Source organism: Apodemus sylvaticus, chromosome 9 (genome assembly GCF_947179515.1).
Source record: "Apodemus sylvaticus chromosome 9, mApoSyl1.1, whole genome shotgun sequence".
Taxonomy (NCBI): domain Eukaryota; kingdom Metazoa; phylum Chordata; class Mammalia; order Rodentia; family Muridae; genus Apodemus; species Apodemus sylvaticus.
The window spans coordinates 110,523,451-110,542,147 of NC_067480.1; the positions used below are offsets into that span (position 1 = coordinate 110,523,451).

At 42.5% G+C, this 18,697-nt stretch overlaps 1 protein-coding gene across 1 annotated transcript in view; it reads left to right on the forward strand.

Moving 5' to 3' along the window:
- Tmem182 (transmembrane protein 182) overlaps positions 1-16,309 on the forward strand; it is a 48,511-nt gene extending 32,202 nt beyond the window's left edge. The window contains exon 5 of the mRNA XM_052193709.1: positions 16,089-16,309. Within this exon, the coding sequence (XP_052049669.1) occupies positions 16,089-16,309 (221 nt within the window). The remainder of the gene's footprint in view (positions 1-16,088) is intronic.
- Positions 16,310-18,697: the final 2,388 nt, after the last annotated feature.

Below are 18,697 nucleotides of genomic sequence, written 5' to 3' on the forward strand. Positions count from 1 at the left end.
CCATGGTAGTGCTATATTCTGCCATCATGAGAATGTAGTGTTTCTATGTGAAGCCATAATGAAGGCTATGGGGAAAGAATGGACAGGTAGCTCTGCTGTCTTTAGAATCCTTGCATGGCAGCCCACAATGCTGTTCTTGAACATAATCAATGGTCAGTCGTCAATACCCTGTCTACATAACACAGTGCCTAGCGCTTCATAGTAAAGATAATGGTCACACAGGGCTCCTCAGCTGACACAGTCATCATTCTGTGGAGCAGCCTGTTTAACTGCTTCTGTCCTTTTGTCCTGTCTTCTGATGCCTTTCTTTAGCACCTGCTAGAGCTCATGGCTGTTTAATCTTTTCCCACCTTTTAAAAAAATATATTCTTCACTTACATTTCAAATTCTAAAACCTTTCCCAGTTTCCCCTTCCCTGAAAACCCCCAACCCCACCCCCTGCCTCCAAGTATATGCCCCTCCACCTGACCCATGGGCACAGGGGAAAATTTCCTGAATAGAACACCAGTGGCTTATGCTCTAAGAACAAGAATCAACAAATGGGACCTCAGAAAACTGCAAAGCTTCTGTAAAGCAAAGGACACTGTTGATAGGACAAAATGGCAACCAACAGATTGGGAAAAGATCTTTCCCAATCCTATATCTTATAGAAGGCTAATATCCAATGTATACAAAGAACTCAAGAAGTTAGACTCCACAGAGTCAAATAACCCTAATAAAATGGGGTACAGAGCTAAACAGGGAATTCTCAACTGAGGAAACTCAGATGGCTCTGAAGCACCTAAAGAAATGTTCAGCATCCTTAGTTATCAGGGAATTGCAAATCAAAACAACCCTGAGATTCCACCTCACACTAGTCAGGATGGCCAAGATCAAAAACTCAGGGGACAGCAAATATTGGAGAGGATGCGGAGAAAAAGGAACACTCCTCCATTGCTGGTGGGATTGCAAGCTGGTAAAACCACTCTGGAAATCAGTTTGGTGGTTCCTCAGAAAATTGGACATAGCACTAGCTGAGGACCCAGCTATACCACTCCTGGGAATATACCCGGAAGATGCTCCAACAGGTAATAAGGACACATGCCCTACTATGTTCATAAGAGCCTTATTTATAATAGCCAGAAGCTGGAAAGAACCCAGATTTCTTTCAACAGAGGAATGGATATAGAAATTGTAGTATATATACACAATGGAGTACTATTCAACTATTAAAAACAACGAATTCATGAAATTCTTAGGCAAATGGATGGAACTAGAAAGTGTCATCCTGAGTGAGGTAACCCAATCACAAAAGAACACACATGGTATGCACTCACTGATAAGTAGATGTTACCTCAATCCACCATTTTTAAGTATGTAATTCAGTGGGATTTTTAGTACATTCATGGACTTGTACAAACATCACCACTATGTGATTTCAGAATATTTTCATCATTTTGCAAAGGAACCCCATCTTCCCTCTACATGAAATTACTAATCTACCTGTTTCTATGTATTTCTTATTTGAGATGTTTTATGTAAAGGCTATTTCATGGTTTTTAGAGGAGTTTTTTTTTTTAATGCCATTTTTCTCTAAGCTGGTACGATGTCTATCCTAAAAGTTAGTAATGCAGGTGATCATGAGAATAAGTAGATTAATTAATGTTCTTGATAGCACAGTTACAAAACATGTGTGCATGAGTTTGCAAGAATATAAAGAAAACTAATATTACCTGAAATAATCCACAAAAGTTCATTGTATTGTTTGGGGCAGGAAAGGTCATGTGTTCAGAGATGGCCAAAGCTAATATTCCACTGCAAATTTCTACCACAAAATGCAGACTTTAAGCAACAGTGATGTCAACAACTCATGTTAAAATTGAACACTATCAACAGAAGAACTTTAAAATCTTACATCTATTACCAATACTGTGACCATTTTATCCCTTCAAAGTTACGATGCTACGTTATTGAGAACCATGGGGACCGTGCTTTCCTTGCCCCAGATTCCTCATCCAGGCACGATTTCCTTGTGCCAGGTGGAAGGCAAAGTTGCATTGAATTGAGCTTCGGAAACTTTATTTAGTTCATAAATTTCAAAATAAGGAAATTTCAAGCTATGGGCGGAGGATTCCAAATTCCATTCTTCCTAGGGCTTATCAGACCATTGCTTTCTTGACTCTGTCCGATCATCTTGCTTCTCCACTGTGATCTGCCAGGCACTTAGAAACAGGTGCAGTTCAGTGGCAAGGTAGTGTGGCCAATTCACCAATTCAATGCCACAAACAGGGCTGAGTACTTATTGGGCAGATGAATCTTAGGAAAGGGCACAACCAAATTCCAAACGGCCATTCAGGGTGTGTACACATGCAGAGGCTCTTTGTCATCAGCAGAAAACTTCGGGGCATTCCATGCTTGGAGGAGGGACACTGAATTTGCAGCTGTCGGGTGGGCAAAGGGTTGGTCCATGATATCTTCATGCTGAGCCAACTCAGGGCAGGTCCCAGAGAGCAGTGTGGCCTCACCCTACACTTGGTCCCCTGGGGCAGACAAGACTGGTTTAGAAGACCGTAGAGTCTGTGGTTTCTCTTCTATTGGAAGCTACAGGATTCAGCAAAAGTTACCTGTGCTTTTGTCCTAAGAAATCACATTTATTTCTGCATGTGATAGGAGCACCCACAGCCACATCATTCTGGAGATTCTCCTTTGTGCAAGAAGCAGTGGTCATAACAGAAAACAAAGCCAGTGGGTTCAGCACAGAGGCTCCTTTCCCTCTGGCTGAGACTGAACATTAAGTTCACAGGAGGGTACTCTACAAACCTTGTTCCAGATGCACTCTACCATATAAGGAACAGGAGAAAGTATGTGGAGAGGCCCTGGTCAGAGCAGAAGGTGACAGGAGACCAGAGCAGGAAGGGATTAGGAAGGAACCTGCTGACAGCTGAGTCTCACAGGTCTCCAGCTGCACCAGCTGCCCAAGTGCCTGTGCTGTGAAAGTCTGTAAACAGCGCCTATGACTGTCACACATGGAAAACTCTGTATGTGGAGACTGGCCAGGAATAAATACACACGAGGCTATGGTGGCTTGGCTAAAGTCACTTTCAGACATGAGTTTCCTACTGAGTAGGCTTCAGGAATAATCCAGGAGCTGAACTTCCTACCAGGAAGTAGAGTATTTCCCACAGCCCAGGGCTCTGTTTTCACTCTGAGCACTATTGTGCTGGAGGCGTTTGAGGAGTGTTTGATAGAAGCTGTGTTCTGACTTGTGCCTACTTGATGGCCTTGGAACAGAAAAGGCCCCCCCAGCTAATCATCTGCAGATGCAGCTGCCATTTGGATGTCCCCAGGGCGTCCCTGTTAGGGGAACATGAAGACCTCACCGCCCTCTTTCTCCTTGAGTGGTGCCTTCATGGTACCTTCCATTGCTTTAAGAGGGACTGTGCCTACACAAGGGTTCTGAGTGCTGTTACAGTTGTAACATGCACTTCCTGCTACCCTGGGTCTGATATTTTGAACAATGCCTCATAGTAGCTAAAAGAAGTCAACCTTGCCCAATCCTACAAAGGAAAGATTTGCAAAGATTTTTGTATTTTTTAAATGAATTTATTTACTTTACATCCCAATGATAGCTTCCCCTCCATTTTCTCCTCCTGCCCTCTCCCTCCCCAACCCTCTTCCCTTTCTCCTCAGGAAAGAATACACCCCCCATGGATCTTAATCCTCTTTGGCATATTAAATTGCAGTAGGATTAGGAGCATCTTCTCCTATTGGCAACCCAGTTTAGGGAAAGGGATCCAAAGGCAGGCAACAGAGTCAGAGGCAGCCCCTGCTCCTGCTGTCAGAGGTCCCACATGAAAACCAAACTGCTCATGTGTTACATATGTGCAGAGGGCCTGGGTCCAGCCCACGCATGCTCCCTGGTTGGCGGTTCAGTCTCTGTAGCTCCGATGGGCCCAGATGAGTTGATTCTGTGGGTTTTCTTGTGGCGTCCTTGACCTCTCTGGCTCCTACAATCCTTCCTTCTCCTTTCCCAATGGCTTCCCCAAGCTCCGCCCAATGTTTGGCTGCATATGTCTGCCTCTGTTTCCATCATCTCTGGGTGAAGCCACTCTGATGACAGTTATGCGAGGCTCCTGTCCCCACACACCTTGTAGGCAGGAACAATTGTGGATTGAAAGTTTTGTGGCTGGGTTGAGGTTCCCATCCTTCCACTGAGAGTCTTGCCTGGTTATAAGAGCTAACTTTCTGGTTCCATATTCCCCATTGCTAGGAGTCTTAGTTATAGATTTTTGTGAGTTTCCATTGTCCTAACTTTCTAACTTATCCCAGAGATGGCCCCTCCCTCCCTCCCTCTGTACTCCCCACACTTGTTCTCCCCTGCACCTCTCCCACCCCCCTCTCCCACCCAGTTTCCTCCCTCTATCCACCCCTGATGTCTATTTTATTTCTCCTTCTCAGTGAGATTCAAATACCTTCCCTTAGGCCCTCCTTGTTGCTTAGCTTCTTTGGGTCTGTGGATTGTAGCATGACTATTCTGTTTTCCATGGCTACTATCCACTCATCATTGTATACCATGTTTGTCTTGCTGGGTCTGAGTTACCTCACTCATAATGATCCTTTCTAGTTCCATCCATTTGCCTACCAATTTCATGACGTCCTTATGTTAAGAGGTGAGTAGTATTCCATTGTATAAATGAACAACATTTTCTTTATCCATTCTTCATTTGGTGGCCATCTGGGTTGTTTCCAGCTTCTGGCTATTATGAATGAAGCTGCTATGATCATAGTGGAGCATGTGTCCTTAGGTATGATTATAGTGGGGCACGTGTCCTTAGGTAGGATGGGGCATCTTCTGGGTATGTTCCAGGAGTGGTATAGTTACATCTTGAGTAGAATTGCTTACTGCCAAATTGATTTCCCTAGCAGCTGTACAAGTTTGCACTCCCATCAGCAATGAAGGAGTGGTTCCCCTTGCTCACCATCATGACCTGTTGCTGGAGTTTTTGATCTTAGTCATTTTGATGGGTATATGGTAGAATCTCAGAGTTGTTTAGATTTCGATTTCCCAGATGAATAAGGACATTGAACATTTGTTTAGGTCCTTCTCAATCATTGGAGATTCCTCTGTTGAGAATTCTCTGTTTGACTCTGTACCCCATTTTAAATTGGGCTATTTGGTTTGCTGATGTCTATTTTCTTGAGTTCTTTATATATTTTGGCTATTAGTCCTCTGTTGGATGTAGGGTTGGTGAAGATCTTTCCCCATTCTATAGGCTGTGGTTTTGTTCTTTTGACTGTGCCATCTGCAAAGTTTTTTAAAAAATATTTAAATGTTACAACCTTCCCCTAGGTGCTTTTGAGAGAGAGAGAGAGAGAGAGAGAGAGAGAGAACATGTGTGTGTTCATGCCTGTGTGTATGTGAATGTGCTGTGTATGTATGTGTGTGTGATTAATGTGGGTAGCACGCTTTGTGAAGCCTTTCTGATGGGATATCATACAGCAGAAGTGACAGCACTCTGGAAAGAGGGAGCCAGAGTCCCCAGAAGGATTCCAGATAGGATTCTTTCAGACTGTTCTTGAATTAGAATCCCCGAGAATCAGGAACAAGTGTGGAGATGAGACCCTGCATGTGTTCTAGAGACTCCCATTTACCACAGACCACAGAGTGTGTGTCCTTGTGGGGGACAGTCTGGGTCATGGCTTGGTTTCTGTCTGGGCACATCTTAACACTCAAGAGGCTGGCACGGTGTTAATTTGGGGAATCTTTTATGGAAAACCTTGCACTTCAGGTTGGGAGGACGTTTCTCATAGCTTCAGCACCACTCTGGAAACTGTCCCTGTTGGGAGAACTACAGCCGAAGCGTTGCCATTTATCCCATGCAGTATCATCATGTCTAACTAGCCAGTTACGGCAGGAGGCCTCAGATGTGCAGAACGGCAAGGCTTTTGCTGCTCTTTGTGCACTGTGTCTTGTCTAGAGTTGTGCTTGCACCCATATGCCTCCTCCTTTCCAGAGGTTGCGTATCCCTTATGTCTTCTTACTCTGGATGGGAAGGGATCTCATGTGTCTGCAAATACTCTTTATCATCCCAGATTTCCCCCTGAACAGTCACTTTCCTGAGAAACAGTGAGTAGTATGTCTCTGAGGAATACTAACTTTATTTACTAACTTTTATAACTTCTTACATGTTTCCACCTTGTTAAGTTCTGCTTGGTCAGGAGCACATTTTAGTATAGATTCATTGGGACGGCCAAATTGATCTCTGCTAAGAAGCTGCTCTACAGATAACTTTTACTTCCTATAATGAGAGGGCTGTTGGGGAGGGGCAGGGGTTTTGATTAACTGGAAAGGCAAAGCAGAAAATACCCTCCAGATGGATAAGTCCAACTCTTTTGTTTTTCAAAAGTGATGAGACTGTGAGGGGACTGGTGCCATCTGGTGGACACCTGTGGTAAAGCATGGGAGGCAAACTGTCTAGCTTCCAAGGCAGTGTGGTTCTCAACCTGGTGGCAGAACAACCCTTCCCACAGGGGTCGCCTAAGACAGTCAGAAAGCACAGATATTTGCATTACAGTTCATAACAGTAGCAAAATTGCCATTATGAAGTATCAAGGGAGATAATTTTATGGTTGGCAGTCACCACAACATGAGGAACTATATCAGGAAGCTTTAGGAAGGCTGTGAATCACTGCCCTAAGGTCTCAGAACCAGAAGGAACCAGGAAGAACTGATTTTTTTCTTCCAGACATATTGTGATATATCAGGGTCACATGAAATCCTCTGGTGCTGTAGAATACTGCAGATAACATTCCCTAGCTATTAGCACTAACTCATGCCAACCCTACTGCTGCTGCTGCTGTTGGTGATGGTGATGATGGTGATGATGGTGATGATGGTGATGATGGTGATGATGGTGATGATGGTGATGATGGTGATGACGGTGATGATGGTGATGATGATGTTAGCTGACGCTTCTTAAGGAGGAAATGTTCCCAGCACAGTTCTCTGACTGCTGTGCCTCACCTCATTCCCCACAACCTCTTTCTTACACAAGACCTCATAAGTAAGTGATCACCACTTACCAATGAAGTAACAGATGGAGAAGTGAGGAACATGCATGGAGTTACTTCAAAGTGGAAATCTTTCCAGCCAGGAACGTGTGAGGACAGCCAGAGTGGTCAGAATTCAGACTTGTGCCATTCTCACACATCCTGAAACTTGGTAGTTGTGAGTAAAACTACCCTTAGAGTAAATCACCATTGCAACTCGAATGCTGGTGGAGAATACTCTGTTAATTCTCAGTGCAGTTCATTGTATTGAGTGCAGGAATGTTTAATGCTGAAAATTACCATACGTGTTTGGGAAGCCCTGTATGTTGTATATAGGGTTGACTGACTAAATAAAAATCAGTACTCCAGAGAATGAAAGGGGGAGGGTGTCATGTGCAGTGCTGAATGTCAGTTAGGTAGATTGGTAAGCTGATTATAAGTGCAAGAGCAGTTAGGATTAACTCAAAAGGCTGCAGAAATCCCAGCAGAGAAGTCTCAGAAAAATGAATGGAGAAAAGGCAAGACTGATGGACACAATGTATCAATTGTCTTAAACTTCCAAATGACACAATGTATCAGTTGTCTTAAACTTCCAAAATAGGATACATTAAACTGAATATCATTTGATTCTAAGAGGAAACAATAATCTATTAGTATAAAGAAGAAAAACATTATTATAAAACATGATTTAACATATTTTAAAGCACATTTAGCTTGTTTGCCCAGAAAAGCAGTCTTAGTTTTAATGAATGCCATTTTTAGGAAATTACTTGAAAAATGCATTAGAATATAATGAGAAGTATTATCATCTAGCAAATGTCTAGTTGGCAGACTTCCCCTATCTCTTTTTATAACATACAGAGGATTGTTTTTGGCAGTAGAACTGTGAGAGGGTCAGCTTGCATGAGTCCCTGTTGGCAGGGCACACACATCTTCAAGAGCTGTACATGCTTGGTGAAGAAGGTGTGGAAGTGCACAGAGGCCTTGAACATGACATGGTTTTGGTAGTCAGGATGTCATTAAATCATGTGACAACAGGCTTGTAAATGTTGTGGTATCTTAAGATGATTATATGTAGTATGTTAATCTAAAATTTAACCTGCTATAGGAAGGGACTTTGAGATCCATCCGAATCATTGCCTGTTCTCAGGCAGCCAGCTGTGCATCATCCAATTCTTTCCATTAGCTGTAAATATTAATATTTCAACCAAAGTCTAGAAATGGTCCTTAAATATCAGAGGAGCATATCTCCTTCCAAAGGAATCACAGCCGAATGGACACAAGCATGAGTAATGTTCTGATTCCTGGGTCGGAGGCTACTTCACAGGTGTTTTACAATTACACATACTCATGTTTCATAGTGATTCTTATGTTCTCTGAGTCAGGAAAGTTGAATTATTTTCACATTAAGGACCCCAAAACAGCTGATCACAAAATGACCCCCACGCTATAGACTTTAGACAATGTTATTATTCAATAGCACCACTGAGCGACCATCAAGAGCTCTGCTTAAAGGTCAGTGGTTAGTGTAGAATTTAGGTTGTATTCTGTTGCCTTTCAAGAACTGTGTCCTCAGTTGGGCTGAGCAGGGCAGCTAGGGTGTTGGGTTGGAGAGAAGGTAATTCAGCTTCTGCCAAGCATCAACTCAAACCAGGGTCATTTTGTCCGTATGCCAGGTATCCCATAAAAGAGTTTATTGATATCCTTCCCCATAAAACTATTTGGCCTATGCAAATGCTATTTCAAAATTCTATGCATATGGCAAGGTAGCACAAAAACAAATCATTTGCTGTAGATTAATTCGTAAAAGTCCTCACCTAGAATTCCTTCAATGTTCCCACGCAGGGGAATGGATAGAGAGGCTGGTAAACAATCTGCTGTTTATGTCTAACATAAACTGTGGGTGGGCAGGGGTTGTACATCTTGGTGAAGAATGCCAGGAGAACCTGCGGGCTGTAGGGCCTTCACCTGCAAGATCTTCTAATGTCTAATTCACAGTGAGACATACTTGGCAGAAGGGGACTGGAATACTGAAAAGGCATGACAGATTTCTGCAAGTGATAAATATATTGTGGCTTCCTAATATTTACTTTTTTTAAATTCAAAACTCAACTTTAAAAGAACTAGAAAAAGATAGCACAGCAAATTAGAGAACACACCAAAATACCAGAGTCTAAAATGAGGTGAGAGCTAAGATACTAAATGTTTGTCTGAAGATTGTTTGCATAATGTCTTAAGAACAAAGCAACAACAATAACAGAAGGTTCCCTTACAAACCTAAGGAAGGGACTTGTGACGCAGCCTCTTGGTGAATTTATCTCATAGTGAGTCACTGTTTCCACTACAAAATGGCAGTGGGGTGACTCACCTCTCATCTTTCTCCTGGTGTACTGGCCCCCTTTGCTGCTCTCCCTAACAGGCTCAAAAGCCCAGGTGTTTGTTTCTTTTTGTTCATAGGGGAACTTTCTGTCAGCCTTTCAGACAGCTCTGCTTTGAGATACTGTATCTCTCAAGATTCTGGGAATTTTTCCAGACTAAAGTGCTTGCTTTGGTCTTGACAGACATCTAGCTACTGTGGGTCTCCTTCCCCTCCCTTTCTCCCTCTCACCATCCCTTTCTTCTCTTTCTCTTCCATTCTCTCTCCCTTCTCTCTCCCTCCCGTTCTCTCTTCCTCCTCTTCTTGCTCCTCTCCTTTCTTTCTTTCTTTTGGGAGTTGCGGGTATTGCTGTTTAACTTTGAATGATCTGGTGACTCACTACATAACCAAACTTGAATTTGCAACTCAACCTCCTGCCTCAGCATCCTATGCTGGTGACAGGCACAGACCATCCTGCATTCTTAAATCTCATTTTCCTCCTCTGAAACAAGCCATAAGCTAACCTGGGCCAATCATCCCCAGGTTTTGCTAGGCTGACCTCCTGTTCTCTGGAGAGGTCCCTGATAACATGTTCAGAGGGATATGTTATGGGGCACAGTGGCAAGTGGCAGGTATGGTACCAGGAGCTGAGAGATCACATCTTCAAATGAACATGGAATGGGGAGGAGAGAGAGAGAGGAGAAAGAGAGAGAGGAAGAGAGAAAACAAAACAGAAGTACTCTCTAATCCCATTCTTAGTGACACTCCTCCTCCAACAATGTCAGACCTTCTAAACCTTCCCCCAAATGCCACCAACAGGAACCAAGTACTCAGATGCCTGTTCCAGTGAGGGACATTTTCTTTCAGTATGCCACACATGTACATCCTGCTAGAAGCAAGCATAGATCTTTGACAATTTGCCTTACTTCCTTAAAAGAGAAAGCCTTCATTTTTCTGCCTTAATTTCCTGCATACAAATGTGCTGCTAAATCTTTTTTATAGTACAGTGAGAAAGGTTTTATAGTAAGTCCTTCTTCTGCTTTTCTTTGTGTGTGTGTGTGTGTGTGTGTGTGTGTGTGAGAGAGAGAGAGAGAGAGAGAGAGAGAGAGAGAGAGAGAGAGGACCAGCTTTCCTTGTTATGTGGAGAATATTTTGGCCTTGGGGTCTTGGGGGAGTCCACAGGATACTCATCCTCTCTCTGATTGTTCTCATAATCGACAACTATGCTCAGTGTCCATCTGTAACTGGTTGTTATTCCTCTTGTCTCTGGAAAGTGGGGGATAGACTTTCAAACTGTACTTAGGCATATAAAGAAAATAATATAAAGGAAATAATAACTTTGTGAGATTATCCATTTAAAGTATATAGGTTAACTGCCACTTGTACATATTGTCTATGAGAGTTTCTGTGTACCTTTCAGACCACTAAATTCCTTATTCATATTTCAGCATGACCATAAATACTAATGGTCTTCAAGACCATTCTCTGATTTTGTTTCCTTTAGTGAGCTAGTTAATAATTTTTAAAATTAGATCTCAGAAAACAAGTATCATAAAATTTAATTGCAAATAAGTTTGGGTTTTGAAATATACTTAATATTAATGCATTTAATAATAATTTTATTTGAAAGCAATGGCTGCCTAATCTTAGCACTGACTTCTATTCTTCTAAAGTCAGTGTGGCGCGTGGGTTTGTAATATAACTCCTTTGTTACCCTAGCCTGTTAGTGTTCACATTCTGTACCAAAATCCTAGCCTGAAAAGAGATAATAGAGTTCAGTAAACAGTGCTGTCGGATGGAGAGACTGCCAACTCACTGAATGATTGCTTATAAGGACTCGCAATGTCCTACCAAAGGGACAAGGGACAGAGACAGGGACATCTTTTTCAATGGATACACGTACTGCCTTCCTCCCTTTCCATCGTGTTCCTCCCAGCACATGTGACCACAGGCTTGCTTCCCACCCTTACCTTGAAGTCATTTTATTTTTCTTGGTTTGGGTCTGTCTTCAACTTTACACCAACGTTGCAAGTGCTTTCATCCATCTCCCTCCATTATCCTTTCTGTAACCATCCTATTAATTTCTTTATATCAAAGGACCTGAGCCTGGACTATGGATTGTGTTTACTTGTGTCACACAAGTTTCCATCAAACCAGATTTAGTTCTGCTTTGACTTTCAGGAACTTGGAATTTTTGAAGAACACAGGCATACAGGTTCTTGAAACTGTATTGGATTTGGATATGATGCCTTTTCAGGACTAGATTAGGCTTTGCATTTTGATGTAGTATGCAGTCCATTCAGTGATATCACCTCCCCCATCACTTTGACATAGTTAACACTGGTTATGTTAATTGTGATCATTTTGAAAATCGTGCCATTTGGTAGGTTTCTTCAGCAAAAGTTATCCTTTGCTCCTTTACAGTTAGGTTTGTGGAAGATCTGAGGCTGTAGAGGTACTCATGGTCACATTGTTTCATCACACTCCCTGCTACATTGCTTCACTGTACTCATCATTACATTGTTTCACTGCATTCAGTGTTACACTGTTCCCTGTGTGCTTGTTGTTACATTGTTTCACTGTACTCATTGCCACACTGTTTCATCATGTCACGGACACACTGTTTCTCTGTACCAGTTAAACTGTTTCATTGAACTTATTGTTACATTGTTTCACTGTATTCATGGTTACATTGTTTCATCATCTAGGTTTCTCATTTCTATCACCTATTGTCTGCTACTGTGAATTTGGGACCATGCTTGGTGGATTTTTTTTTCTTTTCAGATTTTTTTTTTAGTAGTGAGTAATGTAGCTCCAATTCAAATTGATGACTTGTTTGATAAGTCTAGCTACATGTAACAGCTACCTGACTCCCCTCCTTATCATAGACCCTGTACAGGTTCTCCTGATTAAATCTTACAACATTAGTAGTTAAAATCATTCATCCCCATTTCCCACCCCCTGCTTATCATTTATAATTTAATTGGTATGGAGGTACTCACTGTTTGGCCCCTTGGGTAATATAGAATCATGAAATGATTTCCTATATATTAAATGGACCGTGTTCATTTGTGTCAATTAAAGAATGGATTAAAAATTAAATAAATGAGCATTATTAGTGTTCTCATAATGCAAGTCTCCAAATAACAGCATTTTTAAAGTACAAGTTATTTCTTATCAATAATCATCTACATTATTGCCTGTAATATACTTTTTAACACTGTAAATCTAATAATGTCTTTTGAAAAGATGTATATAGGTGATTGACTCTTCACAGAGGCAATTTAAATTTTTTAGTAAGAATATCTGAAAAGATAATTTTTGTGATGGAAGGAAGATAAACACCATAGCAACAAATAACAACAAAGAGCTGTACAGTGTTTGCAGAAGCCAATGAATGCTGTGCAAGTGCCCAAACCTTTAAACTAACAGATAATACTGTGCATGCAGTTGCTATGAAATGTCTTCTAAGGCACAGACTCTCTGTCTGACTCTTGGCATAGTCACTACATGACTCTGTTACAGCCACATTTGCACCAAAATCTCAAGTAAAACCTTGTTAAAAGTTTGCTCTCCACATTTGTTACATATGTGTGGAGAGGCCTAGGTCCTGTTCATGTATGTTCTTTGGTTGGATGGTTCAGACTCTGAAAGCACCACGGGTCCAGGTTAGTTGACTCTGTTCGTCCATTTGTGGAGTTCCTATCTCCTACAGGGCTGCAGTCCTTCCTCCTATTCTTCCATAAGAGTCCCAAGCTCCATCCACTGTTTGGCTGTGGGTGTCTGTATCTGTCTGCATCAGCTGCTGTGTGGAGCCTCTCAGAGGAGAACATACTCCTGTCTGCAAGCATAACAGAGCATCACTGATTGTTCTTCATGTGGGTTTCCAACCACTGGATTGGGGGATACCGCAAAAGCTTCTGCTTGTTTATGAGATATGTTTTTCTAGCTGGGCTGCCTTCTCTGGCTTCAGTGGGAGAGGTTGCACCCAGCCACACAGAGACTTGAAGTGCCAGGATGGAAGCATACCCAGGGGTGTTCTCACCTGCTCAGAAGAGAAGGGAATGGGGTGGAGGAAAGGATTGTGGGAGTGATTGACTGGGAGGGGGCAGTGAGCAGGATGTCAAGTGAATAAGTAGAAAGTTTGCTCTCTAGCCACATCTCTGCTGTTTCTCAAATACAGTTGTTACTAAGTGGTGGTTAAGCCATCCCGTGGGCCTGTGTATGCACTTACAATATAGATCACAGCTTGAAGAGCACGTCTTACGAGGGAGACATCTTAGGTGTATGAGAAGCTAAGGTACCAGCACATCTCCACAGAGTCACAAAGCTTTCTTTTGTGTCTAATCCTCAAGCCTCTTTCTGGCGGTACATCACCCACTTGGTGTAGTAAGACAGCCAAGGATGTGCTGAGCAAGTTGGATGGTGGCGCTGTTCTCCTCCATCCGTATGTTGTCATTTCTGCTTGAGCAATGGAAATGCAGTTAGCTTTCAGATACATAACAATCAAAATATGAACATTTTGTACTTGTTACCTTTTGGATATAAAGCCTTCTCCAATGGACACATGTTAAAGACTTTGAAACCAATCTGTGGCTCTACTGTGGTAAAACCGTTAGGAGACAGGGCCCAGTGGAGGAGAGCTAGGTCATTAAGGACATTCTTGTGAAGGGATGTTGGAACACTGGCCTCTTCCTCTTTCTCTCGGTGCTTTATTGTTCTTCTCAAGTAAACAGTGTTAGCACAGTGCTTCCACTATGATGTTTTAACTTGTGATGAGCCCTAGAGCCACAGAGACAAGATGCCGCAGGGGCAAGGCTCTGAAACTGTGAGTCAAAATAAGCAATTTCTTATTAGAAATTGATGATGTCAGACTTATTGGCACATTGGTAGACTTCACACAAGGTTAATTGTTTACTCCACTTTTAATCCATTGAGCATACCTGTAACTTTCATTCTTGATTTGAACATTTGGACAACAGCAAATGCCCACAAGTTTGAGGATTAATCCCAATCCTTTGGGCTGAGTTGGTCACTCGTAGTCTCATCAGAAACCGATGACATCATAACATCAGGAGCCAATGATGAGCTACTGCCTGGTAGTTACAGTAGCAGGCACGTCTGAAGAATATGTCCCCAAAGCTGCTCTCAAATGTCACTGTTCACTGGCTTCTGTCATCTCAATGGCTAGGGTCAAGGTCTCATCCATTCTCAGAGTGCTAACAGTGTTTTGAACTGATGGGTTATATGGAGGTGTTGATGCACTGTGTGATGTTACCTCTTTCCTCTGCCTCTTTGTGTCTACCCTGCCTCTGTCCTTCCTCTCCCTCTCTTCTTCCTCACACTATGTTCTCCTTCTCCCTCTCTCCTTCTTCTCCCTCTTTTCTTCCTCTCCTTCTCTTCTTCCTCTCCCCTCTCTCCTTCCCCTCTCTCCTTCCTCTCCCTTTCTCCTTCCTCTCTCTCTCCTTCTCTCTCTCCTTCCTCTCCCTCTCTCCTTCCTCTCCCTCTCTCCTTCTCTCTCTCCTTCCTCTCCCTCTCTCCTTCCCCTCTCTCCTTCCTCTCCCTCCTTCCTCTCCCTCTCTTCTTCCTCTCCCCTCTCTCCTTCCTCTCTCCCTCCTTCCTCTCCTTCTCTCCTTCCTCTCCCCTCTCTCCTTCCTCTCTCCCTCCTTCCTCTCTCTCCTTCCTCTCCCCTCCCTCCTTCCTCTCCTCTCTCTCCTTCCTCTCCCTCTCTTCTTCCTCTCCTCCCTTTCTCCCTTTCTCTCTTCTCACCCATCATGTCTTCTTGTTTTCCTGCCTGTTCCTTCTCTCTTCCCTCTTATTTCCCTCTCTTCTTCCATTCTCTTTATTTCTGCCCTCTCCTTCCTTGTCTTTCTCTGCCTTCTTTTTCTTCCCTCCCATTTCTTATTTTTATTTTTTCCTTACTTCTCCTATTTGTCATATCTCTCTTCTTCCTCCCTCCCTCTTTCTTTCCCTTTTCCTTACTCCTCCCTTCTTCTTCTCCCTCCCTTCCTTTCATTTAAATATAGCCTGTGATCTTAAATTTATGGGTTTATATTTCTCAGATTCTTCTGTCATCAATATTCTTTCTTGGTTCTTTCAAGACAATGATTGTATCTGATATATGCCTTTAATGGATATAGATACGTGTTATTCAATATATTTAGTATTTCTTATTTAATGTATATCACCATGAGTGGACAGGTGAGGAGTTGCTGGAGAGAGGTCTCGGGGGTTCTGAGCACTGGTTGCTCTTCTGATTACTCCAGTCCTAGGGGATTAAACACCCTCTTCAGGCCTCCTGTATCACTGAGTATATGCACATGGTACATAGACAGGCAGGCAGAATACCTATACAAATAAAATAAAAATGGAAGTTAAAACTTGCAATATGTGTTTGCATTTCCCATTTGGTCATGTACAAAATGTGTGGTGCTCATGTAGACTTTGGTTTCATGGTCAAGGTTGTTGCCACTATATAGAGTTAGGTGGGTTTCCATGGTGTGGCAAGAGTTGCAAGAATGTGGTCTGAAAACCGGTACATGACCCAGAAGTTGAGAACAGCTGATGTAACTGATAAAGAATAGCATAGTGTCTGACTTAGCTCAGAAATGAGGTGTTTAACCTTAAACAAATGAATACTTCAGGGTGGTTGGAGGGGTGATGCCTCCAGAAAGGCTAACGGTCGGTCTTCTCCTCTCCTCAGGTGTCCTGTTTTCCCTGGTGGTGATACTGTATGTCATCTGGGTCCAGGCAGTGGCTGACATGGAAAGCTACAGAGCCTTGAAACTGAGAGACTGCTGGGAGTTCACCCCTTCCATTCTGTACGGCTGGTCGTTTTTCCTGGCGCCCGCTGGTGTCTTCTTCTCTCTGCTCGCTGGGCTGCTCTTTCTAGTGGTTGGACGCCATATCCAGATACATCACTAACTTTTGCCACTACGGTTTTCTGGAGAGATTTTGAAACACCACACTCCCCCTGTCTGTTTTGTGTTAGTAATGGTATCGGCATAAAATTAGTAGATGTCCATTGGAGTTGTCATTTATTAATGAGTCATTTTACTTATGATTTCTCCTCATAAAGGAGATCCTTTGACTTCTCTAGAACCCAAAGCTGTCTGGACTAGCAAGGCACTAGTTCTCCAGGGAGCAGGTAGTGGGTCTGTCCTACAGTTTGGAGGAAAGGCAGGGTGCATATGTGATCACCCACAGCAAACCAAGCTTAGGTCGAATGTCTCCTGGACATTCACTTCTGCTACTTCTTAAAGCACGGAGAATAATTAATGGGAAACAAATGTCTGACAACTGGTTTTGTTTCTTCATGCCCACACATGGCCAGACACTCAACCCCTGACACCTGTGAGTCAATGATTCATTAATTTAAAAATAGATAGCAGTTGTTCTTGTTATCTGGACTCCCGAGTTCAAAAGGGCCGTGACAACCATCCCAACTGTGGTCACTCTAATGTACTCCCAACTGCAGCATCTGAGATTTGTCTGGTAATGTGTGCTTACAGAAACCTAACACTGTAGGAGAGCGGCAAACCCACACTGCAAAGTGCATATAACGCAGATTAGAACTGTGTAAAGTTAAAGGGGGAAACACCCCGAATTGTAATGTGTTTTAAAATTTGTTAAAGCCAAGACCCTCAGCTTAGCACATGATTCCATTTGCTATTTTAAAATTCCCATTTAAAACTTAAATTGCTAAGATGTTCAGCACACTTAAATTTATTGAGAGAATGTGCTTCTAATATTGTCCAGCTATACCATTTCCAGATACTTCCATGTGAGGATTATAATAGCCTTGCTTTATGAAGGTCATGGCATATTAACTCTCCCCCACATTTTACAGGATCCAGTTCTTCTGGTCATTTGATTGCATATTATCTCTCGACTTCGTCCTCTTTGGCGTATATGCCAGAGCTCTCACAGACCCACAGTTTCCTCTAGCCTTCTGCAAGAAAAGGTTTTGTGGGGAAATATAATTCTTTATTATTCACTAGCACAGACATTTTGCATATCAAAGAGGATCATTTTCTGGGATGGTTGACTAAAATCAAGACCACATCCAAGAGGCTTCCCTCTACTGGTGCTTGCATTCTGGAAGTTTCCATCAAGGAGGGGTTTTGTGTCAGTGAGGCACTGAAAAACCCACAGCACTCAGGCTTTGTTGGGGACCCTACAATGCATTCTGCAGTTGCAGCAAGAAGGAAAGACAGCACTGAGGCAGGGGGATGATCATATGGAAGGAGCTCTGGGAAGGCGGGGTTAGCTCTTCTTATAGGTATAGTGATGATGTTGCTTCAGCCCTCCCTACAGCCTGCTTTATACACAGAGAGAGGCTTGGAAAGGCAGCAGGAGCCTGAGTTACCTACTAAAGTGCGAGGGTGTTTTAGTAACCAGACTTGCCTGAAATAGTAGCAGCTGTTTGTAACAATCCAGGGATTTAGCTCACCTGTAAAACAATTTCAAGGACATTGATACATCTTTGTGTTACTTTTACAATGTCATCTTCTGTTTCCTTTTGATATTGGCTCATTTGCTTTTTGGCTTTCATTGGCTTGGTTCTGTTATGCATATAGCCTCTGATATTAAGCTATGGTATGCCATTATGTTTTCCAGACGACTCTTAGATGTATCTGGTTAGTTTGTGTCATCTAAATGTACAATTTTTTTTTGTAGAACTTTGGGATGGAACCCTTTTCAGGACTGTATGCCATTTAAATTTCTCATGCAAGCTGTTTCTAGTAAAAGTTTGAATATTTATAAATTTCAGACGGTTGCCCTTATTTTTCATTCTCTTATGTGGCTACTGCGTGTTTATCACAAGTCGATTGGCCAGATAGCTGACGGACATGACAATTTATACAGAAGCACATGGTCAAGTTTTCACGTGACACTCACACTGATGCTAAGTACAGCTCTCAACTGCCTATGAAGTGGATGGAGTGTGCATGAGCTGTGTTTGCTCGGCTGATTGATATATAAACTGTTGTTTGAAAACGAGTAAAAGTTCATGTCTGACGGGTTCTGCTTTCCTGTTCTCCATGCTGTGTTTATTTCTGTTTGGGGTACACGGGCTTATCTTGGAAGCAGTCAAGGAGAAGGTTAAAATTTCTTTATGTATTGATTTTGTACTCTAACTTTTCCATTTAACAAGTAGGATAGCTTGTCTGTGATGCAGTTAAAAGGAGTGAGCAGGGGAGGCATGAGGGATGGCTGTGAAAGCTGTGATGTCTCTGTGTGTTGGGCTTTCTCACTGGGCTGAGGTCAGAGAGTGGCAGATGACGTACAAATTAAAGCCAGCTGGAGAGA